Source organism: Pituophis catenifer, unplaced genomic scaffold (genome assembly GCF_029215685.1).
Source record: "Pituophis catenifer annectens isolate HBS135680 unplaced genomic scaffold, rPitCat1.0.hap2 SCAF_16, whole genome shotgun sequence".
NCBI lineage: Eukaryota > Metazoa > Chordata > Lepidosauria > Squamata > Colubridae > Pituophis > Pituophis catenifer.
The window spans coordinates 15,718,872-15,746,870 of NW_027256896.1; the positions used below are offsets into that span (position 1 = coordinate 15,718,872).

The following is a 27,999-nucleotide window of genomic DNA, read 5'->3' on the forward strand; positions in this document are numbered from 1 at the left end:
AGGAAGAGGAGGGCTGTGGAGTTTTTAGTGCTCTCTGAACTTGGCTGTTTTCTTGCAGATGTTTCATTACCCAATTAGGTCACAACATCAGTAATAGATGATCACTACCAGAGCACCATCAACACCATCAGAGCGCTGATGATATGACCTAGTAGGTTAAAAAAACGTCTGCAAGAAAACGTCTGCAAAAATCCAGGAGCCTGGATAGCTCAACAGACAGAAGCACTGTAATTTAACACCAGCTGTCTGCAATTAAAGTAAGATTGAATCTCGCCAGGCTCAAGGTTCACTCAGCCTTCCATCCTTTCTAAGGTAGGTAAATTGAGGACCCAGTTTGTGGGGGCAATAAGTTGCCTTTGTATAAATATACAAAAGGATGAAGGCTATTGCTTAACGCACTGTAAGCCGCCCTGAGTCTCCGGAGAAGGGCGGCATATAAATCAAATTAAAAAAAAAACAAAACAACCAAGCTCAGAGAGCACCGAGGACTCCACAACTCAACCCTGAAATACAAATATTCTCTTCTATTGATCTCAGTGATTTTAAAAAATAATCATAGAATGGAACAAAATGATGGCCAACAGCCTCACCTCCCCCCATGGGAATTTATGCCAGATGGAAAACATCAGGAAAACTTCAGAAAGAAATGCCAAGAGGAAAAATTGCTATTATTAAATACAGGAGAATCACCTCTCCCCTATGTTCTTTTATTTCCAACAAACTTACTTCTGTGGGCCTATTAGATTGAGGTCAAATATTTCTGCAGTTTTTTGTACATAATCCGCCACCAATGTTTCATCCTTGTTGACCGTACGAAGAATTAGGTCATCTCCTTTTAATTCCGGGAAAAGCTTAACTTGAACCTAAAATGCAAAAATAAATATTAACATCATACACACTCAAAGTAAGATCATCAATCTCACGCAAAGTATTTTACTAGCCTGATGAGGAAATCACATCCCAGCAAAAGTTTGAGCTCAAACCTCAACCTTAACTCAGAAATATATTCCAAAATTGGAGGATTAAGGTCTCAACAGACAGAATAATTGACGTTTTATGATCCTATCTATTCAAGACTATGAATATTTTATGTCTAGCAGAGCTGGGCTATAAAACCCCTGACCTTTGCTGACATCTAGTGGCTGGTCAGGTTTTTACAATTCAGACGTTATAATTCTAAATTACAGGTGAGACAAGCTGTAATCATTTATGTGACCAATTCTTTAAAGATGTATCACTTAACCCAAAAGGTCACTAAGCAAGTGAATGAAAAGGCATGGAGGTACGTGGTTAGCTTTTTTATATTATTATATATAAATCCAGCTCACTGCTTTGTAAATCATGCTTCATAGTTTTACAAGGTGTGAACTGAAGCACAGTGGAAGAAAGAAACATAACTTCCTAGCGTGATGTTTCATTCTACAATGTCAGGCATGAAGAATCAGGACTGCAAGTTAAATTCTAATTAAATTGATTCATTGCTCATGTCTATACACAATATATCCAGTCAACTAATAGCCAGCACTAAATTGGCAGTAGATAAGAGCTAATAGAATTCAAGAGGGTTTGGACTCGGGACTCACTTATGGGAACATAAGGATTCCAGGCTGATTCCTCTCTTGACCCCCTCCCCAGATTCGCCTGTCCTCCTCCTACAACAAGTCATTGTACCGCCATTTTCAATTTAAAGGTAAAGGTTCCCCTTGCACATATGTGCTAGTTGTTCCCGACTCCAGGGGGCTCTGCTCATCTCTGTTTCAAAGCCGAAGAGCCAGCGCTGTCCAAAGACGTCTCCGTGGTCATGTGGCCGGCATGACTAAACGCCAAAGGCGCATGGAACGCTGTTCCCTTCCCACCAAAAGTGGTCCCTATTTTTCTACTTGCATTTTTTACCTGCTTTCGAACTGCTAGGTTGGCAGAAGCTGGGACAAGTCACGGGAGCTCACCCCGTTACGTGGCACTAGGGATTTGAACCGCTGAACTGCTGACCTTTTGATCGACAAGTTCAGCATCTTAGCCACTGAGCCACCGTGTCTCTCTTATGCCCATTCAATTAATGATGGTTCAAAGTTACAACAACCTCAGAAAAAGTTACTTCTTAAGCTGTATTCCTGCTTCAGACCATCAGCCCAACCTCCCGGTCCAGGTTTAGTTGAGGAAGTTTAGGTCCCCCAGTCAATGGTGACTTCTTCAACCCTGAAGTAACCCAAGAAATGAACTGGGGCCACGTTTTTCCTTTGGCATACCTTTGGAAGACCTTCCGAATATTTGAGAATCTCAATAAAACAGCGATAGACTAAATCCCACAAACTCTGCACGTCGGGATCAAATATAATGGACGGATCTTCCACGTCTAGTTTGAGGACCAATATTTGAGGAATAAAGAACTGCATATCTTGATAAACGTCACCAAAATCATTTCCATCCTCAAGAGAAAGAAGGAAAGAAATCATGAGATCATATGCAAGGGAATAAGCAGAAAGGATCGATTTTCGGGATCTGGGGCTGTCTACAATTGAAGTTTATGGAGTTTTTCACACTTACAACCCCTGAGGTCATGTGATTAAAATTCAGAGATTTGGCCACTGATTCACATTCTTGATGATTGTGTTCTGACCTAGGCTCCCTTAAAAAGCAGGAAGCAGGAATTGGTCCCGGCAAAACCTCTTTTATTACACAACTGTGAATTCCTTTCATTCACAGGCAGCACGGCTGGTCCAAACAGTTTTTCAAAGGAATATTTATCAACACAAACCTTATCTCGCTTGGCAAGCTGCCATGTAACTTGTTTCCAAAGGCAGAGGAAGGCAAAACTTGGCACAGAGTCTCTTAGAGTCACGAACAGAACTTTCCACCCTTGAAACTACCGAACGAATGAATTGTTTCCTGCAAAAGCCCCCTCCCTCTTCGCTTCTCTTTTATTTCCTGTGGGAGGGGCCAATCATCTCAAAGGTGTGGCTTTACTCCCAAGTCAACCCTGCTTTCTGAGTTGTTCTCGTCTTTTGGTAGCTCTGCGCATGCGCGGACTGGGAACGGGCTCCAGCTGTTCCTCTACCTCACTACTGTCTATCTCCCTCTCTGCCTCCGACGCAGAGCCCTCGTCCGAGCTTTCCCCAGCCCCCAGGACTGACCCATGTTCCTCCCCAACCTCCTCACTCTCTGACTCTGTTGCCAGCTCCACCTTAACTTAATGACTGCAGTGATTCACTGAACAACTGGGGCAGGGAAGGTCGTAAAATGGGGCAAAATTCACTTAACAAATGTCTCACTTAACCTCAGAAATGTTGGGCTCCATTGTGGCCATAAGTTGAGGACCACCTGTACGCCACAACCTACCTTGTGTATCTTAAAAAAATTGAGCAGGTCCTCTAGAGAATTGATGACCATCTCCCGCAGCTGCAGGGACATCAGGATGGCGACCGAAGCAAAGTATTCCTCTATTTGCTGAGAGGAATCTAAGTCATTTTGCGGGGCAAGGTGCAACCACTTCTCTTTCTGCTCAATGAAGAGGTCAGCGCACCTGGGGATCCACCTGTAATGACATGCAAAGTGTCATTTGCTCAAGTATTTTTGGGTGGGGCAGTTCAATGATGAGTTGCAAAGGCCTTGAGATCATATAGCTGGAGGACAAACTACAAAGATCTTAAAGGGGAAGTCAAGCAAAGAGGGGACAAAGTTTTGATCGTTCTGTCTCGTATTCCAGAGTGGTGGCTACTCGTTCTGGCGTGTATGCGAACAGGTTAGTAAATATTATAGGGAAGACAACTCTCAGCCTCTGCTTCCTAAAAGTACCAGTGGACATTCCTGATGGACACTCTTCCTAAGTGGGCCAGTGGACATTCCTAAGAAGCAGAGGCTAAGACCTGGGGTGACATAATAGTAGGGCTCCAATATCTCAGAGGCTGCCCCAAAGAAGAGGGAGTCAAGCTATTCTCCAAAGCACCTGAGGGCAGGACAAGAAGCAACAGGTGGAAACTAATCAAGGAGAGAAGCAACTTAGAACTAAGGAGAAATTTCCTGACAGTTAGAACAATTCATCAGTGGAACAACTCGCCTCCAGAAGTTGTGGATGCTCCAACACTGGAAGTTTTTTAAGAAGATGTTGGATAACCATTTGTCTGAAGTGGTGTAGGGTTTCCTGCCTAAGCAGGGGGTTGGACTAGAAGACCTCCAAGGTCCCTTCCAACTCTGTTATTCTATTCTATTCTATTCTATTCTATTCTATTCTATTCTATTCTATTCTATTCTATTCCATTCCATTCCATTCCATTCCATTCCATTCCATTCCAGGCTAGGGCAGTGATTAAAGTACAGGTAGTCCTTGACTTGCAACCGTTTGTTTAGTGACTGGTTGAAGTCACAACGGCCGTGAAAAAAAGTGACTTAGCATGGGTTTTCACCCTTACGACCGTTGCAGCATCCCCATGGTCACGTGATCACAATTCAGGTGCTTGGCAACTGGCATGTACTTATGACAGTTGCCGTGTCCCGGGATCATGTGATATCCTTTTGCAACCTTCTGACAAGCAAAGTCAATGGGGAAACCAGATTCACTTAACAACCAGGTTACTAACTTACCAACTGAAGTGATTGACTTAACAACTATGGCAAGGAAACCTCACTGAACAAATGTTTCACTTAACAACAGAAATGTGGGGCTCCATTGTAGTTGTCACAGGATCAAAATTCGGGCCACCGGCCTATATTTATAATGGTTCAACCATCCTCCTTTGTAATCTTCCCGGATGGGGCGAAACGTTTCCCTTAACCAACGTTTCACTTAGTGATAGAAACATGAGGCTCAATCACGGTCGTACGTCGAGGACTGCCCCAAATTTGGCACGGTTTGAATATCTCTAACCTGGTCTGAAGGATCTCCTGAGCTTCCTGGCACTGTCCTCGGATCAGCTCTTCAAATTCGCTCGGAAGGAGAGGCAAATCTCCTTCCAGGATCTCCTTCGTACGAACGAATCTCAGTTCAGAAAACCTAAATGGGAGAGAGAGAGAGTCACAGTTCACCTTGTGAGAGGAGCTGGCAGCAGATTCGGACAGTGAGGAGGTTGGGGAGGAACATGGGCCAGTTCTGGAGTCGGGGGAAGGCTCTGATGTGGGCTCTGCGTCGGAGGCAGAGATGGGGCCAGGACCATCCGACAGTTATCAGCTACCTTCAGAGTCGGAGATAAGTGAGGCTGAAGAACATCTGGAGCCTGTTCCCGACATGCGCATGCGCAGAGCTGCCAGGAGACGGGAACAGCTAAGGAACAAGGGTCGACTCAGGAGTAAAGCCACAGGTGGAAGGTGAATGGCCCCTCCCATAGGGAATAAAGAGGAGCGAAAGGGGAGGGGAGTTTGCAGGAGACAATTAGTTCAGTTCATTAGAGTGAAGATCTGTTCCTGCCTTCTTGCCGAGTATTGTCTGCTACAGAGTGGCGTTTGGAAGATATCAGCCTGGCAGCTCTCCAAGCCTGATCAAGGTCGGTAGTTGTGAAATCTCTTGAGAGACTATTGGCCGGGACTTTGCTGGAGAGGAATTCCCTTTAAACTAAATAAAAGGGGTTTTATCGGGACGAGGAGTCGGCTTCGTGCTTTTGGGAAGCCTAGGTCAGAACGATTTATGGATAGCAAAAAAAAAAAAAAAATAGTGTTTAAGCAAGATGACTCACTCAGAAAACCAGAGTTGCTGCAAAGTGAGCATCATAGGGTTCACGGTGAAGAGGTGGGTCTCGTTCCAGATTTTGGTTTCTTGGTAAATTTTGTGCCAAGGAACCGGAGCCCGGATCACTCGTCGGGGAAAAGGTTGAGGGATGTTGCGTATGAAGAGTCTTTTTTTCTCGGCTGGATCCATCAAGATGTAATCAACTGGCACACAAAGGGAAGAACAAGATATGGGAAGCAAACCAGAAAGGGAATTAAAACGGTAATGCAATCTTTTAAAAGCGAGAATCAAATGCACCGATAGGCACTAGGTGGCACTGTGCAAAACAAGGGAATTGCGTTCACCCAAATTTTGCAAACATTTTCCTGACACGTTAAGAGTCGGAGCCAGAAAAATAGATAAACCGATTCCATAATGTGGCTTTGAAGTGACTCTTGGGTCTTATTCAGTGGTGAAATCCAAATTTTTTTACTACCGGTTCTATGGGCGTGGCTTGGTGGGCGTGGTGTGGCTTGGTGGGCATGGCAGGGGAAGGATACTGCAAAATCTCCAGTCCCACCCCACTCCAGGGGAAGGATACTGCAAAATCCCCATTCCCTTCCCACTCCTGGGGGAAGGATATTGCAAAATCTCCATTCCCACCCCACTCTGGGGCCAGGCAGAGGTGGTATTTGCCGGTTTTCCAAACTACTCAAAATTTCCGCTACCAGTTCTCCAGAACCTGTCAGAATCTGCTGGATTTCATCCTTGAACAAACCAATATTTAAGTCCAGTTGATTGTGTTAATTCAAAAGAGAAGGTGGCGAAATGGGTGGCAAATTTAAACAAACAAACAAAGAAACAAACCACTTTATCTTGCCACACAAAACTTAATTCTCCCCCATTCTGACTTTGAAGTCTTGGTTTGACTCTAGAGAAGTGTGTTGTATGAATGTAGTCACTGTGGCTAGAAACCATGATTTATGGTTTGGAAGGTGGGGTGAGCCTGCCTGATTTCCTTCACCCAACATATTATTCAAGCTATGATTTACCCACCTGAGCATTCAACACCTATAATTCAACCCGCTAAAATTTCAAAACTTGAATTCTTAGTGTTCTACTTGAAAAAAGTGACCGTCCAAAAAAGTAAATAAATTATAATTTGCTTTGTTTGCCTTAAAGACACTGTCTTCTTCCACTCACCGATGTTTTTCATCAGCCAAATCTGGTAATCGCTTTGAATTTCTTCCATCAAACTGTTCAATAAGGCCTCCAGATCTGGGCTGGCAAGGAAATTACTTGGGATGCGAGTCAAAATATTGTTCAGCACGTTTTCATCCTGCGGTGCTAACATGTCCTTCCGGATGCCTTTATGGATGTAATAGCAATATCTCTGCAAAAGAACCCAAAATGATTTTTTTTAAAAAAAAAATCAATCACTAGCATCACAATCTTTGGATCATCCTGCTTGCAAATTCAGTCCACAAATTATCCGTTAAATCAGTGGTCCCCAATTTTTTGGGCACCAGGGACCGCTTCGGTGGGGAGAGGTTTTTCCATGGACCAGAAGTGGGTGTGGTTTTGTGTGCTACCTGCATCCCGTGGATGGTTCTTCAGTTGTTTGGCAGACAGGTGCCAGTTCATAGACCGGGGGTTGGGGCATTAAATTTTGTATTGGTTTCCCCTTTAACTTTGCTTGCCAGAAAATCACAAAAGGCGATTGATTACCTGACTCTTGGACACTATAACTGTCAAAAACGTGAGTCAGCTGTCAAGATCATGTGACCATGGGGGGGAGGCTACAACAGTCGTAAGTGTGAAAAACGGTCATAAGTTGCCTTTTTCAGTGATGTTGGTCACTAAATGAACTGTTGTAAGACGAGGTCTACCTGTATTGCTGTGCCTCTGCTGGAAAAAGTCAACTACCCTCATTCCCCTTTTATTGCGTATCTCAGGAAAATGGGGCAATTCGCCTTAAGCACGAGACCAAACTGGCTCTCCCAAGTTTGAAGATGACCACAGTATGGAAAGCTTTGAGACCTCCATGCAGGGCTGGTCTTCAAAAATTTTAGCAAGGGGTTCTCTGCCCAGTTGCTGGGTAGGCGTGGCCATGGTGGGCGTGGCCTACTCAGCCTCCTGCACCACAGTGGGGGGGGCAGTGGGGCAGTTTTTCGCCCTCCCCAAACCTCCCCGCACGCCCTGCCCTTACCTGCATCTAAAATGGGCTGCATGGGGACTCCTGAGAGGGGAGAGCTGGGCTGGACCAGCCAGGAGTGGGATTTTGGGGGTTCTCCGAACTGCACAGAATCTTAGCTAGAGGTTCTCCCAGAGGTAGGTTTTAAGCAGGTTCTGACCAGTTCTGGAGAACCAGTAGCGGAAATTTTGATAGTTCAGAGAACTGGTAGTAAAAATTCTGACTGGCCTCGCCTCCATCTATTCTCTGCCTCCCGAGGCCCAGCTGATCGGGAGGAAATGGGGATTTTGCAGTAACCTTCCGCTGGATTGCAGAGGGAAGGGAGATTTTACAGTATTCGTCCCCTGGAGTGGGGTGGGAATGGAGATTTTACAGGGAAGGGAAGGGAGATTTTACAGAGCCTGGTGGCGCAGCAGACTAATAGCCTGTTATTATCATTCAGCTGCCTGCAATTACTGCTAGTTCGAATCTCCCCAGGCTCAAGGTTAACTCAGCCTTCCAGCCTTTCTAAGGTAGGTTAAATGAGGACCCAGTTTGTGGGGGCAATAAGCTGACTTTGTATAAATATACAAAAGTATGAAGGCTATTGCTTAACGCATTGTAAGCCGCCCTGAGTCTCCGGAGAAGGGCGGCATATAAATCAATTTAAGGAAAAAAAAAAAAGTATCCTTCCCCTCGCACACCCACCAAGCCACACCCACAGAACCGGAAGTAAAAAAATTTTGAAACCCACCACTGGGTTCTCTCGAACCCCTACGAACCCCCAGCAGCCCACCCCCACCTCCATGGTTCTGTATCATCTAAGCCTGCCGATAAAAGATGCTTGGGGAAAAAAAACCCTTGTGAATTGGCTTAGCGACCTCCAGATCTTCTTCTGTGGGTGCCTGTTGTCCTCTGCTCATCTCTTCCTCGTGGTGACGCATCACTACGAATTGCTCCTCCGGGGTCAGAGGCTGGGTCTCAGAATAACGAGGCACTCCATCCTCCACCGTTTGAATTTCCAACCTCAACAAATCGAGACTGCACACTTGGGATACAGTTTCAGCCCTGAAATGAACCATTTCTACTGGTTACAAGGGCTGGGTAGCTACAAAGAGACGCAATACAGTTTGCTTGGTTGTGGCCTAAGTAAGTTAAGATTCGTACACCATGTTTCCTGACTCAGCACGCCAAGCAAAGGCAGCCCATTGTGGTTTATCCCACAAACCATGATTAGATTAACTAGATCTTTAGAGCACGCCTGTGAGCCCAAGCGTTACGGATTTGTTAAACCCTCTTTAAGGCTGAGTGTCAGGTGGCCGGGCGAACTTTGCAAAACGTGGCTTATTCGAGGGGCTTCTCGCGTGTTCAATCATTATCTATCTACGGAATAAGCATAAAGGTAAAAACGTGACAATACCTTTCGTATTCACCCTCGAGGTTTTTAACGTACATTTTCATCTTCTTTTCGGATGGCGCATACTCTTTAGCAGCTGGGAGATCTCATTAAAGAAAAGCCTCAGCCAAAATAAGAAAAGAAAAAGAAAGCTAATCCAGATTTATGGGGGGGGAAAAAAATCAAAGGAAGTAATCCCTGTAACTCCAGGCTCAAAGGTGCATCTACTTAACTTAATCCACCAGTTCTGGCATTTCCCAAAGTTGTGTTTTGAGAAATATTTGCAGTGAAAATACCAGGTTTTCCCCGAAAATAAGACCTATCCAAAAAAATAAGCCCTAGCATTTTCCTGTGTGTGTCAAATATAAGCCCTACCCCCAAAATAAGCCCTATTTAAGAGCCTGTTGCCTGTCCATTCTCTCTGGTTGCTCATGGAGCTGCCGACCCAAGGTGAGCTCTGAACTAAAGAAGCTTCTTGGATGAGAAGCAAAACATCTTCAAACAAAAACAAAAAAAGTCCGGGTTACCTTTTGAAAAAAGCACCCTTGGGACAATCAATGACCTGGATCAGGGGTCCCCAACCTTTCAGACCTCAGGGACCACTAAATTCATAATTTTAAATCCAGCGGATATGCTAATATGATCTGCCTAATGACCAGCTGGGTGGGCATGGCTAGATGGTCATGTGACAGGGTGGGCGTGGCTAACTTCTCGCCTCCCCGCCTGGGCTCCTTAGGGCCCCAACAGGAAGCAGTTGTTGGAGCTAAGCAGTCACCACGAGAAAGAGTTGGCAAAACAGCTGCTCAGCTCAAATTGGATCTGGCCGAGAAGGAGGCTCAGCAGAAGCACCTCACTGAGGACTAGGAGCATAGGTTTTCCAAGCAGAGGAAAGACCTGCAGGAGTGCAAGGCCAGGTACCGGCGCCTGGAGGCTCAGCAGGCTGAGATGGTCAGCCAGTTCCAGGCCATGAGGTAGTCCCACTGGAACGAGGCCCTCCGGCTCTTCGCCACCAGTGAGGGTGCTTCCCTCCAGCCTTTGCCCAAAGCCCCACACCAGGAGGCTGAAGCAGACCCCAAGTCGGAATTTCTGCCCCCTTCTGACCCACACAAAAAGACCCCAAAGGGGGAGACTCTCTGCAGCAACACAAATGTTCATTGCACATATCCATCCCAGGGGCCGTAGTTTGAGGACCCCCTGATTTAATGCAGGGATTAAATGCAAATAATGTTAAAAATGCAAATAATTTTTCTGCGGACCACCAAAATTTTCTCACGGACCACCTGTGGTCCACGGACCACCTGTTGGTGACCGCTGACCTGGATGATGGAGAACCTCCATAGATATGGATCTCTACGCTGTTGAACCTCGGAGGATACGAGGATATTCGGCCTTCTGTTTGGTGGGCGCAGAAGCCTTTCTGATTCGGACAGGTGAAGCCAGCTTCTGCAGATCCTTCATCTTCAGGTCCTGCGCAGTCAAGGTGTAGTTGTTGGCAATGGAGTTGCTCGGCGTGCGGAAATGACACTGTTCTTTCAGGGGCACTGCCAGCATCCAAGATGCTCGCTGCATTAGGGTGGGGAAGTGACTGCTCTCCTGGATCATCTAAAGCCAGAATGAGGAGAAGAAAAGAAGCGAGATATTCCATTTTAAAAGCTGATTGAGACACACGACCAGTGGTGAAATCCTACCGGTTCACACCGGTTCGGGTGAACCGGTAGTGATAAAATCTACCGGTTCAGTGGACCGGTAGTAAAAGAAAGCTACCGGTTGGTCCGAACCGGTATTTCCAACAATTAGCTGTGCTGCGCAATTTATCATATTTTTCAGAGTATAAGACGCACCGGAGTATAAGACACACCTACCTTTTTTGGTGAGGAAAAGAAGAAAAAGAAATCTCCCTCTGCCTCTGAGCAATTTTGTCTTGTTGCAACAAACAGCAAACAGCCTGCTTTACTTTCATTTTTGTTTTCAGCATAGCTTGATTAGCATAAGGGGGAAAAAAATCTGCTCCAGCAATTTACCTCTTTGCAGCAAGCAGCAGAGCCCTGCGCAAAACAGCTGAGAGCAAATCAGCTGTGAGTCGGGAGGCAGATCCAATCAACTCATGCTAATTAGGCTGTGCTGAAGCTGAAAGGAGCTGTTTTTTCTTGCTGCTTGCTTGCAAAGAGGTAAATTGCTGTGAGGCAGAGGCCAAAGGGTGGGGGCCAGTGGGCGGACGGGGCTACATTCAGTGTATAAGACGCACCTAAATTTTCACCCCCTTTTAGGGGAGAAAAGGGTGCATCTTATACTCCAAAGAATACAGTATATTTGCTTAGAAAGCAGGAAATCCTGCTTTCTAGTGAATCTAAATCGTGTGGCACAGCTGTTCCCCACCCTCGCTGTTCTACTTACCTTCAAAATGCTCCTTTTTCCGCGCGAAGTGTGCGTCTGGCGCACACCACGTATGCGTGGGCAGCAAACCGGTGGCAACTTGCAGAGGATTTCACCGCTGCACAGGACCTACAGGTAGTCCTCAACTTATGACCAGAATCGAGCCCCAAATTTCCATTGCTATGCAAGACATCCCAAAAAGTTGTTTGTTTTTTTTTAAAGACAAATGGACTTTCTTGGGTGTTTTTTTTCTCCCTTGAAAAGGTTTCACTTCTCATCCAAGACGTTTCTTCTTGTGCAAGACGTTTCTTGCACAACTCACTCAATAACCGCCTGGCTTAGCCATGGAAATTTCTGTCCCAGCTGTGGTCTTAACTCGAGAACTGCCTATATATTTGTTGTAGCCAAGAAAATAATTCGATTGGGAGAACTCTTACAGCCTAATTCTTTTCCTCTTAACGAATTCATGCTAATCTGGGAGAACCACGCCTGCTGAGGGAATTGCTTTCTGTTTGAGGCAGACAAGTTGTTTCCTGGCATGGACATGGCAAAATATCCCAGATGGAAGTGGAGAAACAGGTTCCATGACTGAAGAAATGACCAGCAAACTCCTTGTAACGCTGCAATCGCATCCTTCAAGTGAAGCCACCCACATGATTGTGCATATCTTAGAGGAGTACATCTTGGCTTGTTGTTTCCTCAAGCCAATAAACAGAGGCACTGTACAAACTTAAACCCAAGGGAGGGGATGGGTGTCTGATCTCTTGCTAAGCCCCTCCGAACCCATTGTGAAATTGGACAGGTTGCCCTCGACTTACAATGGGAGAAAAAGAGCAAACGTGAGAAATGCAACTTAATGTTACAAGGTGGCTGTTGGACAGCATTACTTGGTCTGTTGTGTGGATGTTTGGGTGGTTTAGGGGTGGAGAATTGTGGTGGGTGGGAGTGTGTTTGGGAATTGTTATGTGTGTTGGACCTGGTCTTTGGGTGTTAAGTGACTTTCGTTGTATGGGTATACTGTGTATACACGTACAATGACAATAAAGTTATTCATTCATTCATTCATTCATTCATTCATTCATTTATTAATTCATTTATTTATAATAGATGGTTCAGGATGCTGGATTGCGTAATAGGTGGTTCAGGATGCCAGTCAATTTTGCTCTCGTTCCCTGCAAATCCCCTGACCAAAACGTTAGTCCGTATTTCTAGCATCAGCCACTGGCCCAGGATGGAGGAAGCTCTAAACTGGAATCTTTTTTTCCCCAGGTTATTGTTTGCTCCCAATGAGTACAGTTTAACAGATTAACAGAGTAGTAAGGGACCCTGATGCTCTTTAGAAGGCCAGATCCTGAAGAGGAAACTCAAATACTTTGGCCACCTAATGAGAAGGAAGGACTCCCTGGAGAAGAGCCTAATGCTGGGAAAGATGGAGGGCAAAAGAAGAAGAAGGGGACGGCAGAGAACGAGGTGGCTGGATGGAGTCACTAATAACAAAGGGACCTTGTAGGTCATCTAGTCCAACCCCCCACCCAAACAGGAGACCGTACACCATTTCTGACAGATTGCAGTCCAGTCTCTTCTTGAAAGCCTTCTGGATAACTATCCCAGCTCCCAGGTGAGCATGGCAGAGGGGAGATAAACGGAAGGGAAAGATTTGAAACTGGTTAATCTTGTCGGTTTTCACCCAGCTAAACCCAGTGCTGCTGGGCTGAATGGGGAAAAGGAAAGTTACAGTTTTGCTAAATTATTTATGTATTTATTTTATTTGTTTAGACTTATATGCCGCCCTTTCTCCGAGAAGACTCAGGGTGGCTCACAACAATAAGTGGGAAATTGCTGATTTCCCACTTAGCAACCCGCTTCAGTTAACAACAGTTGCCGGTCCCAGTTGTGGTCGCTAAACAAGGACTACCTCAGTGGTGGGTTGCTCCCGGTTCTGTCCGGTTTTTTAGAACCGTTAGTAAAAGCGGTGTGAGGCTCTGCCCACCCGCCCGGATGTCATAATTGACATTCTGCACATGTGCAGAAGAGTGCACACGTGAGCGAAGCAAGTACACGCACACACTCCCATTGCAAACTGGTAGTAAAAGTAAGTAGAAACCATCCATGGACTACCTGTATTGTTCTCGAGCTGGTTACCTTTAAAGCTCTACATGGCTCAGGGCCAGGTTATCTTCGAGACCGCCTTCTACCGCATAGCTCCCAACGACCGGTAAGATCCCACAGAGTTGGTCTCCTCAGGGTCCCGTCAGCTAAACAATGCCGGCTGGCGGGCCCGCAGGGGAGGGCCTTCTCTGTGGCAGCCCCAGCTCTCTGGAACCAGTTACCTCCTGAGGTCCGGACCATCCCCACCCTATTGGCCTTCCGAAAAGCGGTGGCTCTTCCGGCAGGCCTGGGGCCGTTGATCTCGCTGTTGCGATTTGGCGAGATCCGGCCATGAATGGTGTGAATGGGTTTTAATTGTTTTTAATGGTTTAACTTTTAATGTTTTATATATGGTTTTTAAATGCATTGTAAGCCGCCTTAAGTCTTGGGAGAAAAGCGGCATACAAGTTGAAATAATAATAATAATAATAATAATAATAATAATAATAATAATAATAATAATAATAATAATTTCACAAACTGACTACCTACAACGCCATGACCACGTTGCTAAGATCATTCACTGGAAATTGTGCCAGAAGTTTGGATTTGAGTACAGCAAAAACCACTGGGAACATCAGGTTGAGAAAGTTTTAGAGAATGAGAAACTCAAGATCTTGTGGGACTTTAGGATTCAGACTGACAGGCACTTGGTCCACAATACACCTGACATAACAATAGTTGAAAAGAAAAAAGGATGGTTCATTGACATTGCAATACCTGGTGATGCACGGATTGAAGATAAGCAGCAAGAAAAAATCACAAAGTACCGGGACTTGCAAATTGAAGTTGAGCGACTGTGGAAAATGAAATCGTGTTTTGTCCCAATTGTAATTGGAGCCCTTGGAGCAATACCCAAAGGGCTACCCCGCTATTTAGAAATTCTAAATTTGCCAGACTTGAACATTTTGACTCTACAAAAAACCACCTTACTCGGAACAGCTTACATCCTCCGACGATACCTTAACAGTTCCTAGGCCCTTGGTTAGGACTCGAGCTGCTGAGCTATTAACCAGCCTCAAAGGCTGTGAATCTCACTAAGGATTAAATAATAATAATAATAATAATAATAATAATAATAATAATAATAGCAGCTATTTTCTAATAAGAGTGCAAGGACTCACCTGATACAGTTGAGAGGGATCAGAGACTGCTACTGGCGGCAAAGGTGGCAGCTCAGGTATCTGCTTTGCGTGACTCATATTATAGATAGAATCCGTCTGTGTCTAAAAAAAAAAAAATATGGGAAAAAAAGCTTCAAGAAAATGCAGAACGTATCTAGATAATGACACTGCAGTTCTACGATCCTGTTTTCACCCCTGCCATCCCCGCATTTAAATTGGGTCAGAATATAAAAAAAACGAGCCTGGGATTTTATTTTTATTTTTTAAATTAAGAACCGTTTTTAGAAACCAACAGCGCCAATCCTGGATCCAAGCCACTTTTTCTACTGTGCAATTTAAAGAAATTTATTTGCCAGATACCTCGTGACTTTCTTTCTGTACAAGTAGTCCTCAACTCAAAAGTGACATGACCATTTTTCACACTTACGACCGTTGTGGCATGCCCATGGTCACGTGGTCAAAATTCAGGTGCTTGGCAACTGGTTCATATTAATGACGGTCACAATGTCCCGGGGTCATGCGATCCCCTTTTGAGACCTTCTGACAAGTAAAGTCCATGGGGAAGACAGAGTCACTTAACAACCACATTGCCATCTTAACAACCAAAGTGATTCACTTAATGACTGTCTCGTTTAGCCACAATCAGCAAATCCAGACAATGTTTTCATAAGAATTATTCACACCTACCCTCATAATTTTGGTAATCTCCTTTGGATTCATGGTGAATCTTTCTTAGGATGTCCTTCTCTTCTTCCAAAATATCAATTAGATCAATGATCTTTCCAAAAATAAATCCTTATCCTGGCTTTAAACCTCTAGAAGAATCAAATCAGTTGATAGTCAAAACAAGCCCTTGTTATTTTACAATCCATTTTTCTAATATTCCTTCATTAGGGCACCCACTGAATGTATCTTCTAACATCATAGAAAGACAGTTATCTCAACTTTAGGAACCAGGAAGTGATCCACACTCGTTCCAAAGAAGAGGCAGAGGAGAAGAGAGGAAGAGAGACAGAGACAGAGGGAGGGAAAGAGGGAGGGAGGAGAGGAGAGGAGAGGAGAGGAGAGGAGAGGAGAGGAGAGGAGAGGAAGAGAGACAGAGACAGAGGGAGGGAAGGAGGAAGGAAGGAAGGAGGGAGGGAGGAGAGGAGAGGAAGAGAGACAGAAACAGAGGGAGGGAAGGAAGGAAGGAAGGAAGGAAGGAAGGAAGGAAGGAAGGAAGGAAGGAAAGGAGGGAGGGAGGGAGGAGAGAAGAGGAAGAGAGAGACAGAGACAGAGGGAGGGAAGGAAGGAAGGAAGGAGGGAGGAGAGGAGAGGAAAGGAAAGGAAAGGAAGAGAGACAGAGACAGAGAAAGGAGGGAAGGAGGAGAGGAGAGAGAGACAGAGGGAGAGAGGGGAGGAGGAGAGGAAGAGAGAGACAGAGAGGGGGGGAGGGGAGGGGAGAAAGAGAGAGAGAGACAGAGGGGGGAGGGGAGAGGGGAGGAGAGGAAAGGAAGAGAGAGACAGAGAGAGAGAGAGAGGGAGGGAGGGGAGGGAAGGGGAGGAGAAGAAAGGAGGGGGAGGGAGAAGTGGAGGGAGAGGGAGAGAAAGAAAAGAGATTGAGAAAGAGAAAAAAGAAAAAGAATGAATGAAAGGAAGGAAGGAAGAAAGAATGAATGAATGAAAGAGAAAAGAAAAGAAAAGAAAAGAAAAGAAAAGAAAAGAAAAGAAAAGAAAAGAAAAGAAAAGAAAGAGAATAGAAAAGAAAGAGAAAGAGAAAGATGGAAATCAAAGTCAGGCACTTTCAGGGTAAACCAAGCCAAGTTTCTTTTGCCTCTTCTCAACCTCACTGAGGACTAGGAAGGGGCGAGGGCCGTCTGCCGCTCCAGGTGGGCCGTCCCAGTCACCTGTTTCCGTGCTTGCTGGCGAGGCAGAGCCCAGAAAGAACTTCTGCTCCCTGACATTCTCTCCCCCTTCTCACTCGGGGGTAACCGAGGGGACAGCATTGCTGTCACTAAGCAACCTGACTCCGCTCTTCCCACAGCTCCCCCCCTCCTCCTACTCCGCCCAGTTGGCTGCCCTGCCATGCCCATTCCTGCCAGCCTGAATCTTCACCAGCGGCTCCTCCTGCGAAAGGAAGGCGGTTTGTTTAACGAGCAAACACTGTTTTGATATGGTAAGATGGACAGGGCGCTTAAGGTAGAACCAGGGGTGGCAAAGATAACTTTGAGGGAGAAAAAGTACATGGTCCTTGTATAATTTTCATTTATTTTAGTACAACCGCTTGCAAGAAACCAATATTTGCCATTGTAACTTCCATTGTTTTTTTTTTTTACTCTCCTCTTTTATTGGCTGTACACTTTAGTATTGTTGATTATTATTATATTCTATTGTTTTTCAAGTACGTGGAGTGCTTCTGTCCCAGGGACAAATTCCTTGTGTGTCTAGTCACACTTGACCAAATAAATATAGAATAAGTGTAGTACAGGTAGCCCTGGACTTACAACAGTTCATTGAGTCACCGTTTGAAATGGCAAACCGAACTGAAAAAAGTGACTTATGACCGTTTTTCACACTTACGACCATTGCAGCATCCTCATGATCAAAATTCAGATGGTTGTGGTCGTAAGTCGAGGGCTACCTGTATTTTATCTTCCAGTATGAATCTAGCCATCCTGGGAAGACAGACCCCCACAAGCCCTTTGATTAAATAATGTCATTGTCAGGCCTGGAAGCCATCTTTTATACTAGGCCTCCAGGCCTGCCACATTTACTACTGCGGGAAACTGGGAGGGGGGATTGTATGGAGCAGGGGTGATATGTAGTCATAATAACATTCCTTTCTCAGAGAGTCAAGGCCATCTTGCCCTGCACCTGGAGGGATGTGACTGGGAGGCATCTCCAGATGGGACGGTGCTGACCATGTGATGGACTTGTGGGTGCTGGGCAGGGACTTGAACTTTCCTTTGGGTGGGGAAAACCTGGAAACTTTCAGATTCGGGTTTTCCCAGATGTGCCGATATGACATCTCTAATAAAGTGTAACTTTGAGGAAACTCAAGCCTCGGAGTTTTCTTTCATTGGGGTGTTACTTGGAACGCTGATAGTCATATCTTAGGGCCTCCTAGGAGGTGTTTCTTCTCCAGCAACTCCCCCAGGTACCATGTTTCCCCGAAAATAAGACCGTCTTATATTTTTTTGAACCCTGAAATAAGCGCTTGGCCTTATTGCCATGCACTCAAAAGCCCAATTGGGCTTATTATCAGGGGATGTCTTATTTTGGGGGGGGAAACAGGGTATCCAGAGGCAGCAGGTCCAAAAAGTTAAGATGGCAGCCTGTGTCAAAATCGACCAGGACTGCAATCACAAAAGTTGTGAAGCCATCTTGACTTTTTGGAGCCTGTGTTAAATCCATAGAGCTCCCACCTCTAGGACAATCCCGAAGTTCTCCGAAATCAACCTCTTTTTCCCAGGACTTCCCGGGTGGTTGGATGTTGTTGTTGTTCTTTTATTTTATTTTAATGTTGTTCTTTTATTTTATTTTAATGTACATGAGCTCTTGCTCTGGGGTTTGTTTTGGTTTTTTTATTGCTTCTTGCTTTTTAAAATATAATCCACACAGTGAAATTTCGGGTAGGGGAGACCCTTTACTTTTGGTCATGCTTCAAAGGAATTCCGGAAATTGTAACTGAGCAACATCTGAAATGCCACAGCTGTTCTTCTTGGCTTGTATCTAGGACCCTCGATGGCAGCTTAACAAACAGGAAGTTGCATCAATAGGAGTGCTCTGCTCGTTTCAAAATAAATCAGGAAATAATTAAAATTGAGAAAACGTCTCCTTGGCTCTCTCCTTGATCGGTTTCCATCCGTTGCGTCTTATCCTGCCATCAGGTACTTTGGAGAACAGGTTGAGCCCCCCTCTTCTTTGTAGCAGCCCCTGAGATATTGGAAGACTTGCTATCTTATCACTTCTAGTCCTTCTTTTTGTTAAACTAAACATACCCAAATCCTGCAATCGTTCGTCATGTTTTGGCCTTCAGTCCCCTAACCATCTTAGTTGCTCTTCTCTGCGCTCTTTCCAGAGTCTCAACATCTTTTTTATAGTGTGGTGAACAAAACTGTTCTGTCCCCGTCTCACACACGCACACCAGCAGTCGACCAAGAGTTAAAATAAACCTGCAGACAAGAATTTCCTTTGATAACAGAATTGGCAGCAACCCAGCAGCTGCTTGCCAAAAGTTTTTACTTATAAAGGGAGGTTTATCTCCTCCGACTGAAACATCAAAGTAAGACCACAAAAGCCAAAGAATAAAGTCCAGTCCAAGAATCAATCCAAGCAGAGCATATAACAAAGTTCCAGAAATGCAGAATGACTTGCTAGCTTTCAGTTTTGTCCGTCACAAAACCTGAATGGCCACCACACCCCCTTTTATCCCCTGTGGGGTGTGGTCCAGTGACTCAGCTTAATCTCTGGCACGCCTCCTTCTCTGCTGCACGCGCTTGTCTTTCCGACGCTGTCGGGGATCCAGCCAAGACTTATCTCCGTCGCTGTCTATCTGCGGCTGCTCGGAAGTGCCTGGCTCCTGGCCTATCTCTTCTCCTTCGGGAGACACCTGAGGCATTGCCAGAGAGGAGGGTCCTGGAGAGGGAGGCCTTGCCAACTCCTCCCCTTCACTTTCGGAGTCTTCTCCCTCCGATAAGACGGGCTCGGGGGTCGGAGTCACAACAAAAACTGGATGCAAGATTCCAAGTGTGGTCTTTGCACTATCATAACCCAACTGTATGGGGATGTGGTGGCTCAGTGGCTAAGATGCCAAAATCCAGTGTGACTCTCTGGCTGATTGGACAACCATTATAATAATACTGAATGCCATCGGCATGGACAAAAATTGCCATCAGTCAATCGCAAAAGGTAACTTGACTCAGAAGAAGGTTCCATCTTGCTGGACGCTTTTAACCCCATCAAAACATCCACATCTACCTAACCCCAGGTCCTTAGGAAGGCCTCGATAGGGGGACAAAAATGCCAAATCCAGTCTCGACATCTGGCTCGGTGTAAGAAGAAGGAGAAGGAGAGGGAGAAGAAGAAAAGAAGGAGAAAAAAAGAGAAGGAGAAGAAAAGTAGTAGTAGTTGTAGTCACATCTGTATACCAATCAGGTTGACAAAAATCACCATCAGTCCCTTGCAAAAGGCAGCTCGACTCAGAACAGCTTCCATCCCATGAGATCTTTTAATATTATTAAACTTCCCCATCTGCTTAATCCCGGGTCCTTGGGAAGGCCTCATAGTGGGGGGAAAAAACGCCAAATCCAGCCTCAGCATTGGGCCATTATTATAGAAGAAGAGGAGGAGGAGGAGAAGGTGAAGAAGAAGAGGAGGAGAAGAGGAAAAAGGAGAAGGAGGAGGAAGAGAAGAAGAAAGATGGGAGGAGGAGGAGAAAAGGGAGAAGAAGAAGAGGAGGACGAGGAGGAGGAGGAGGAGAAAGATGGGAGGAGGAGGAGGAGGAGAAGAAGAAGAAAGATGGGAGGAGGAAGAGGAGAAGGAGAAGAAGAAGAAAAAGGAGGAGGAGGAGAAGGTGAAGAAGAGGAGGAGGAGGAGGAGGAGAAAGATAGGAGGAGGAGGAGGAGGAGGAGAAGGTGAAGAAGAAGAGGAGGAGAAGAGGAAAAAGGAGAAGGAGGAGGAAGAGAAGAAGAAAGATGGGAGGAGGAGGAGAAAAGGGAGAAGAAGAAGAGGAGGACGAGGAGGAGGAGGAGGAGGAGAAAGATGGGAGGAGGAGGAGGAGGAGAAGAAGAAGAAAGATGGGAGGAGGAAGAGGAGAAGGAGAAGAAGAAGAAAAAGGAGGAGGAGGAGAAGGTGAAGAAGAGGAGGAGGAGGAGGAGGAGAAAGATAGGAGGAGGAGGAGGAGGAGAAGGTGAAGAAGAAGAGGAGGAGGAGAAGAAAGAGGAGGAGGAGGAGGAGAAGAAGAAAGATGGGAGGAGGAAGAGGAGAAGGAGAAGAAGAGGAGGAGGAGGAGAAGAAAAAGTAGGAGGAGGAGGAGGAGGAGGAGAAGAAGAAAGATGGAAGAGGAGGAGGAATCCCATTGGGACTGGAAAAATCACCACCGACCAGTCCCTTGCAAAAAGGCAACTCAACTCCGAACAGCTTCCATCCCAGGATTACAGACGAAGAGAGTTGGGGAGGGACCTTGAAGGTCATCTACCCCAACCCCAACCCCAACCCCCCCCCCAACCCCACCCAAGCAGGAGACGAGACCCCCACCCATTTCTGCCCAATAAATTCTTCTTGAAAGCCTCCTTCCCCCCCCACCCCCCTTTCTGCCTAATCCGGGGTCCTCGATAAGGAAGGAGGGCGAGGACACAAAACAGGCCCACTCCAGCCTGAACATCTGGCGGGCGGAGGAGGGTCTGAGGGCCCAGAAACCACCGGAGTGACTGAATCGCCGTCCTCTCCTTTTTTGCGTGTGCGTGTGTGAGGCGGCTTCGTGGCTTCGCCTCGCAAGGGAGGAGCCGGGCTCCTTTCCGGAGAGGCCGGTCCTGCCGGCATGAAGGCCGGGAGAGCGAATTCGGAAAGGCCGCCTGAGGGACGGACGGACGGACTGACTGACTGACGGGCGAGGCGAGGCGAAGCAGCGGCGCTGCTCCCGGCCTCTTTCGGGCGGCCCGGCGGAGGTACGTAAGACCGAGGGAGTCGAAGCAGGCCCGGTCCGCTTCGTCGCCTTTACCTCAGGGAAGAGGAGGCGAAGGCAGCTTCGCAGGCCGAGGTCCGTCAGGGGGAGCGTCTTTCTTTCCCTCGGACCCGCTTTGGAAGGGGGGGTGGGGGGGTGGGCCGATGTTCAACAGGGGAGACGGCCTCGTTGTGGCCCTTCAGCTGCTCCTGAGGGTGGAGGGTCAGGCAGAGGTTCAACAGGGCAGGTTTTTTTCCCCTTGCTGCTCCTCAGGTGCTGCTGAGGGTGGAGGGTCAGGCAGAAGTCTGACAGGACAGAGTTCTCCCTCATCCCCCCCACTCCACTTTTGCCCCTGTTGAGGGTCAGGCAGAGGTTCAACAGGACAGAGTCTTCCCTCATCCCCCCCACCCCGCTTTTGCCCCTGTTGAGGGTCAGGCAGAGGTTCAACAGGGCAGGGCTTTTCCTCAGAGTATCTTTCAGGTGCTGCTGAGGCAGCAGGGTCAGGCAGAAGTCTGACAGGACAGAGTCTTCCCTCATCCCCTCCCCTCAACCCCACTTATGCCCCTGTTGACGGTCAGGCAGAGGTTCAACAGGGCAGGGCTTTTCCTGAGAGTGCCTTTCAGGGGCTGCTGAGGCTGGAGGGTCAGGCAGAGGTTTAACAGGGCAGATTTTTTTTCCCTGCTGCTCCTCAGGTGCTGTTGAGCCTGGAGGGTCAGGCAGAGGTCTGACAGGACAGAGTCCTCCCTCATCCCCCCTACTTTTGCCCCTGTTGAGAGTCAGGCAGAGGTTCAACAGGGCAGGGCTTTTCCTGAGAGTGCCTTTTAGGTGCTGCTGAGGCTGGATGGTTAGGCAGAGGTTCAACTGGACCGCTTTTTCTCACCTTTCTCCCCCACCCCAGCCCTGCTGAGGCTGGAGGGTCAGGCAGAGGTTCCACAGGACAGTGCCCTTGCTCTTTTGGCGCCTTGCTTTTGTCAGATTTTGAAGACCAACCAGCTATTTGCATACAATCTTCCAACTGGGGACTTATAAAAGACAGACAGGCAGACATTCAACAGGGCATCTGCTACCCAGTGGCGGAATTGGACTGTTTTGGATATTTGTTTCTGGAGAGCAAAGATCTCAGAGCAATTCCTTCATCATCTCATGTGGAAAGGATGTGTTTTTGTAAAAAAAAATACTTTTGTTTGTTTTACTTCCACCTGCTTGTTTGTTTTTTCCTTCCTCTTTTAGAAGATTATACTGGGTGGAAACATTGTAAAACTGTAGTAAAAGGGGCAGCCTTGAGTTTGCCAATACAATTGCAAAGGTTCTACTAGAAATTGCAACTATGTGGAATCTGACTGCTGTCATAAGAGGACAAGAAAATAAATGAAGTTATTTGTTTCTAAAAATATACATTTCCTAGCAAAAATGGGGATCTTAAAAGATTATCATCTAAGAATGTTAGAATACAGGCAGTCCTTGATTTACAACCAACAGTTGAGCCCAAAATTTCTGTTGCTAAGCAAGACACTTAAGTGAGTTTTGCCTCATTTTACGACCTTTCTTGCTACGGTTGTTAACTGAATCTGGCTTCTCCATTGACTTCGCTTGTCAGAAGGTTGCAAAAGGGGATAACATGACCCCAGGACATTGCAACCGTCATAAATATGAGCCAGTAGCCAACATCTGAATTTTGATCGCATGACCTTGGGGATGCTGCAACGGTCATAAGTATGAAAAAAGGTCATAGATCACTTTTTTCAGTGCCGTTGTAACTGAACGGTCACTAAATGAATGGTTGTAAGCCAAGGACTACCTGTAGTAGATTTTCCCCTCTCTGCAAACTACTGTGCGGTCTGCTTTACATTTGGGAATCTGAAATAACGCGGCAGTCAAAATATTCCTTTTTTCATTCTCTTTCTAGGATTTAGGATTTGAAAAGGCACTGATTGTTTTTTAAGCTTAAAAGCGTCACCATGTCCAAAGAGGTGAAGGAACTCCAGAAACGGTGGCTGGCGATGATGGACACGGTTCATAGCAACTCACATGTGAGTTACGAAGGACTTTATAAGCTTTAGGTGACAACTTCCTTCCGTTTAGGGCAGGTGTCTGCAATCCTCAAAGAGCCATTTGGACCCGTTTCCCACAGAAAAGAAAATACCGGGAGACACAAAACCCTTCCTGTGCCTGATCAAAATTTGGACACTTGACCACTGGCATGTATTTATGGTCATGTGATCACCATTGGCAACCTTCCCAGCTGGCGTACGACAAGCCAAATCAATGGGGGGGATGCCAGACTTGCTTAATGATCAGATGATTCGCTTAACAACTGCAGTGATTCACTTAACAACTGCGGCAAGAAAGGTCGTAAAATGGAGCAAAACTCAATAACTGTCTTCCTTAGCAACATAAATTTTGGGGCTCAATTGTGATCGTAGGTCGAGGACTAACAGTATTAGGCTCACCTTAATTCAGTGATTTCCTCTTGAAATTTGACTTCCCAGAATAAATTCCCCAGATCTTTAAAATCATTTCTCTTTGTTCCATTGATATTGCAGGTGGTTGCTTTTATGAACTCCAGAGTTGGCCAGTATTTAGATGATCACCCTTTCGTCGCCCTCTCCCTGATGGTATTTATTGCCGCCTCGGCCATCCCCATTGCGTTTTTCCTGGTTTTTGTCGTCACCACCACGGTCCTGGCGTGCATTGGAGTGATCGTCATGGAAGGTATTCACGCCTTTGGAGAAATGGGGTTGGGATGACTCCGCTGTGCCTCTCTGGAGACAGCTGCAGCCTTTGAAAGGAATTTAGAGCTTCCAACTTGATCGTCATTCAAGGCTACCCAATGACAATAAATAAAGTTAAAACTTGCTTGAGGTTTAATGGCAGGAGGCCTGTTTCCTTGGCAACAGTGCAGGAATCATTCTTCATTGCCTCCTTACAGGATTTTATTCACTCTCCTAGTCTAGTCTACTACCCTAAGGTATCTTAGGGGCCTCCCAGACAAGAACTAACCAGGCTTAACTCTGCTGAGCTGTCCTACACCAGCCATAAATTTGCTAGTTGCTGCCATCTATTGACAATGATGCAATAAAGAGATTCCCTAGAGAAGCCATAAAGCCAGGGATGAAATCCAACAGGTTCTGACAGGTTCCGGAGATCCGGTAGTAGAAATTTTGAGTAGTTCGGAGAACCGGCAAATACCACCTCTGGTCCCAGAGTGGGGTGGGAGTGGAGATTTTGCAATATCCTTCCTCTAGGAGTGGGGAGGGAATGGAGATTCTGCAGTATCTTTTCCCTAGGAGTGGGGAGGAAATGGAGATTTTGCAGTATCCTTCCCCCAAGAGTGGGGAGGGAATGGGGATTTTGCAGTATTCTTCCGCTGGAGTGGGGTGGAAATGGAGATTTTGCAGTATCCTTCCCGTGCCACACTCACCAAGCCACGCCCACAGAACTGGTAGTAGAAAAAAATTGAATTTCACCACTGCATAAGGCTAATTGCATCTCCTCCTTGTTAGGTTTCGTAATATCCTTAGGTGGCGTCACCTTGCTTTGCATTCTCGGTGGATTGGGCTTGCTGTCGCTGCTGGTTTCCGGAATGCTGAGCGTTTGTTACCTGTCTCTTACAGCCCTGCTCAGCTACTGGCCCGTTCAAGAGTAAGTACCCCAGGTCTGATAATAAATTATATTCCATATATATTCCAGAGCAGCCACAAACCATAGGATTATGTAGGAAGAAGAGCAGGCAGAGCTTGGAGGTGGAGTCAAGAGAGGACGTCGCCTAGAATCCTTATGTGCCCACCACTGCTCCAAGCCCAGCCCCCCCCCCCCCCTTGAATTCTGTTAACTCTTATCTAGCACCAATTTAACGCTGACAATTACTGGACTGGATTCTTGTCCTAGGCTTGAGCAATAAATCCTCTGTACTGGAACTGGTCCTGATTCTTCACGGTCCACATTTGCTGCCTTGACTACCCTTCAAACAGGAGTCATGCAAATGTTTTGTAAGAAATTTAGTTCCAACAGATCGGTGGAGCCTCCTGAATTGTGCTATGGTTTGCTTTAACTGTAGGTTGTGAACAAGCTGTAACGAATGGCCTAACTCATGCCTAAAGCTAAGTTTTGAACCATGGTTCAAAGACTCAGAAACTAGCTTCCCTCTAAGGCAAGGGGTGTCAAACTCAAGGCCCACGGGGTGCTTAGATCTGGTCCGCGGGACCACTCTGGAAACAGAAAAGGACTGTCAGCGAAAACGGGGCTCCGTTTTCGCTGGCAGAGGGCTAGTAAAACAAATTAAAAACAAAAGGAGAAATATTTCCCCTTTTGCATTTGAGCGAGCAAGAAGGGACAGGAAAGGAGAAAGGGAAAGAGGAAATACAAAGAAAAAGAAGGGAAGAGGGGAAGAGAGCAAGGAAGGAAGGAAAAAAGGAAGGAAAAGGGAGGGAGGAAAAAAGGAAGGAAAAGAGGGAGGGAGGAAAAAAGGGAGGAAGGAAGGAAGGAGATTATAATGAGAGGGAGGGAGGGTCTGAGGGAAGTCCTGTCTTAGCACTTGGCCACAACAGGTGCCCCCAACATAAGTGACGTCGATCTGGCCATGCACCCACCCACCCCCATTCCCGAAGTCAAACACAACCCCGATGCGGCCCTCAACGAAACCGAGTTTGATACCCCTGCTCTAAGGCATGTTAATGTTCTGCTTGACTTTGTATAGTTTGCAGACCAGCTTTTATAATAAATCTCTCTTGCACTTCCAACCCGTTGTGACTCATTTGACAAACCACGGTTGCACAAGCCAGCTTGGCACCATTTCTTTGCCTTAAGTCACTGGCTTGGCAATGTAAATTCAAGGAAAAATAAAGTGCACTTTGTGATTCATTTATTCCCCTCCAGGCAGTATCCAGTCCCTGAGCTGTCAGTGGCAGCAACGGCCCACTTCTGCAAGATTCTGAAGAGTCACAATCTGTATTTTTTATGCCTCTGCTATAGCCTATTTTATTCTTTCTCTAGGCTATTTCCACTTAAGATATAATTGCAGCATGGGCTCCATTCTCCCCACAAACCAATATTGGCTCTCATTTGCGGCCATTCACATCCCACACCTATCCCACAACCCTCAAAAATTATATTTAGCTTGTGGTCCAAACCCCAATCTCTGTGATTCATTTATATTTCACCGGATTTTTACATGTGCATTCCTCTTCGTTGAATGCCCCATGCATTGGCACAACAAGCCACTACCCCACAAAGTTAAGAGTTTCTGCTGGAACTGACAATCGGCCTAAACAGCAAATTGCCAATCGATGCTAAACCAAAATAACACAACCTCCAAAACCCATCTACAGAAAGACATGTCAGCATTTTAAAAAAAATTCAGGGTGGAAAGGCGGGCCTTCGGTTGTTCTTTGAAACAGCTCTTGAAACAAGGTCACGTACTCATGAATATTCTGAAATTTTGAATAGCGGTCTTGTTCGTTAACGAGATGTCACCCGTGAAAGCTGCAGTCTTGATCCCCTTTTGTCTCTCTCTCTCTCTCTCTCTCTCTCTCTCTCTCTCTCTCTCTCTCTCTCTCTCTCTCAGGGGCCCGTCGAAGAGAGAGATTGCCAACAGAAGTGGTTCTGTCTCCAAGAGCCTTTTTGACGAAGAACCAGAAACGGCTAACGAGTGAATAAATTGGAGAGGGGCTCAAAATGTCTCCTACAGTGGCACTTTAAAAAAAAATGTAGCTGGGAAAAACATCCTTGTTACTGTATTGTGTCGAATTGTTTACCCACCAAGAGGATCGGGGTTCAGCTCCTTATTACGGGAATTGGAGATGGGATTTCTCCAAAGGCTGCCGTGGAGATAGCCGAGCCCTCCCTCCGATTATTTTGGAAACCTTCTCGGCAGCTTTTAGGAAGGACTTTTCACGCACGGGTGCTCCTGGAGTCCAGGAACCCAATGACAGGGTTGATTTTAACGTGGGAAGCGGGACAGGGGAATCTCTTTTAAGACCGACAACATTGCTGGCGGCGGCAAATGGAACAGAAATACGGGCAGTGGCGGAGACCCCAAATTAAAGCCGGTGCATTTCTTCACGATTGCAGTTCGGTTAGGGTTAGGTCAAACATTTTTTATTCTTTGTCTCTAGGATATTGGGGAATTGTGTTATACCATTTGTTTTTCGTTGCATTTAGCACAGTGTTTCTCAACCTTGGTAGCTTGAAGATGGGTGGACTTCAACTCCCAGAATCCCCCAGCCAGCAGCGCTGGCTGGGGGATTCTGGGAGTTGAAGTCCACCCATCTTCAAGCTTCCAAGGTTGAGAAACACTGATTTAGCAGCTTTGCAGAAAGCTGGTTGGTTAAGCACAGTGGCTTCTCTTATGCTGAATATCGGTCACTCTCGCCCTAGTTTGAATATTTTCATTTGTTTGTTTGTTTTTTAAGTGTTTTCTTCTGCTTTGTTGCTAAAGCTGTCGTCAGATATACATTTGCCACTAAACTGTTACTTTTCATTCATGCTGTCTCTGTCCCATTTCTCAGT

General features: G+C 46.2%; 2 protein-coding genes across 2 annotated transcripts in view; one reads left to right on the forward strand and one right to left on the reverse strand.

Annotated features, from left to right (window-relative positions):
* DNAH3 (dynein axonemal heavy chain 3) overlaps nucleotides 1-15,569 on the reverse strand; it is a 93,379-nt gene extending 77,810 nt beyond the window's left edge. Inside the window, 11 exon segments of the mRNA XM_070955392.1 lie at nucleotides 727-863; nucleotides 2,247-2,426; nucleotides 3,337-3,532; nucleotides 4,862-4,987; nucleotides 5,664-5,859; nucleotides 6,839-7,028; nucleotides 8,690-8,876; nucleotides 9,229-9,301; nucleotides 10,581-10,806; nucleotides 14,850-14,951; nucleotides 15,537-15,569. Coding sequence (XP_070811493.1) covers nucleotides 727-863; nucleotides 2,247-2,426; nucleotides 3,337-3,532; nucleotides 4,862-4,987; nucleotides 5,664-5,859; nucleotides 6,839-7,028; nucleotides 8,690-8,876; nucleotides 9,229-9,301; nucleotides 10,581-10,806; nucleotides 14,850-14,951; nucleotides 15,537-15,569 — 1,646 coding nt within the window.
* Nucleotides 15,570-21,157: 5,588 nt separating this feature from the next.
* On the forward strand, nucleotides 21,158-27,969 carry LDAF1 (lipid droplet assembly factor 1). The gene is made up of 5 exons (XM_070955312.1): nucleotides 21,158-21,496; nucleotides 23,399-23,522; nucleotides 24,036-24,204; nucleotides 24,996-25,134; nucleotides 27,056-27,969. The coding sequence occupies exons 2-5, from the start codon at nucleotides 23,451-23,453 to the stop codon at nucleotides 27,141-27,143; spliced, it is 468 nt and encodes a 155-aa protein (XP_070811413.1). The 5' UTR covers nucleotides 21,158-21,496; nucleotides 23,399-23,450; the 3' UTR covers nucleotides 27,144-27,969.
* Nucleotides 27,970-27,999: the final 30 nt, after the last annotated feature.

Coding starts and splice junctions, on each gene's coding strand:
- LDAF1 (XM_070955312.1), top strand. CDS start 23,451: ATGTCCAAAGAGGTGAAGGAACTCCAGAAACGGTGGCTGGCGATGATG. Junction 23,523..24,035: donor CGGTTCATAGCAACTCACAT/GTGAGTTACGAA, acceptor TTGATATTGCAG/GTGGTTGCTTTTATGAACTC. Junction 25,135..27,055: donor AGCTACTGGCCCGTTCAAGA/GTAAGTACCCCA, acceptor TCTCTCTCTCAG/GGGCCCGTCGAAGAGAGAGA.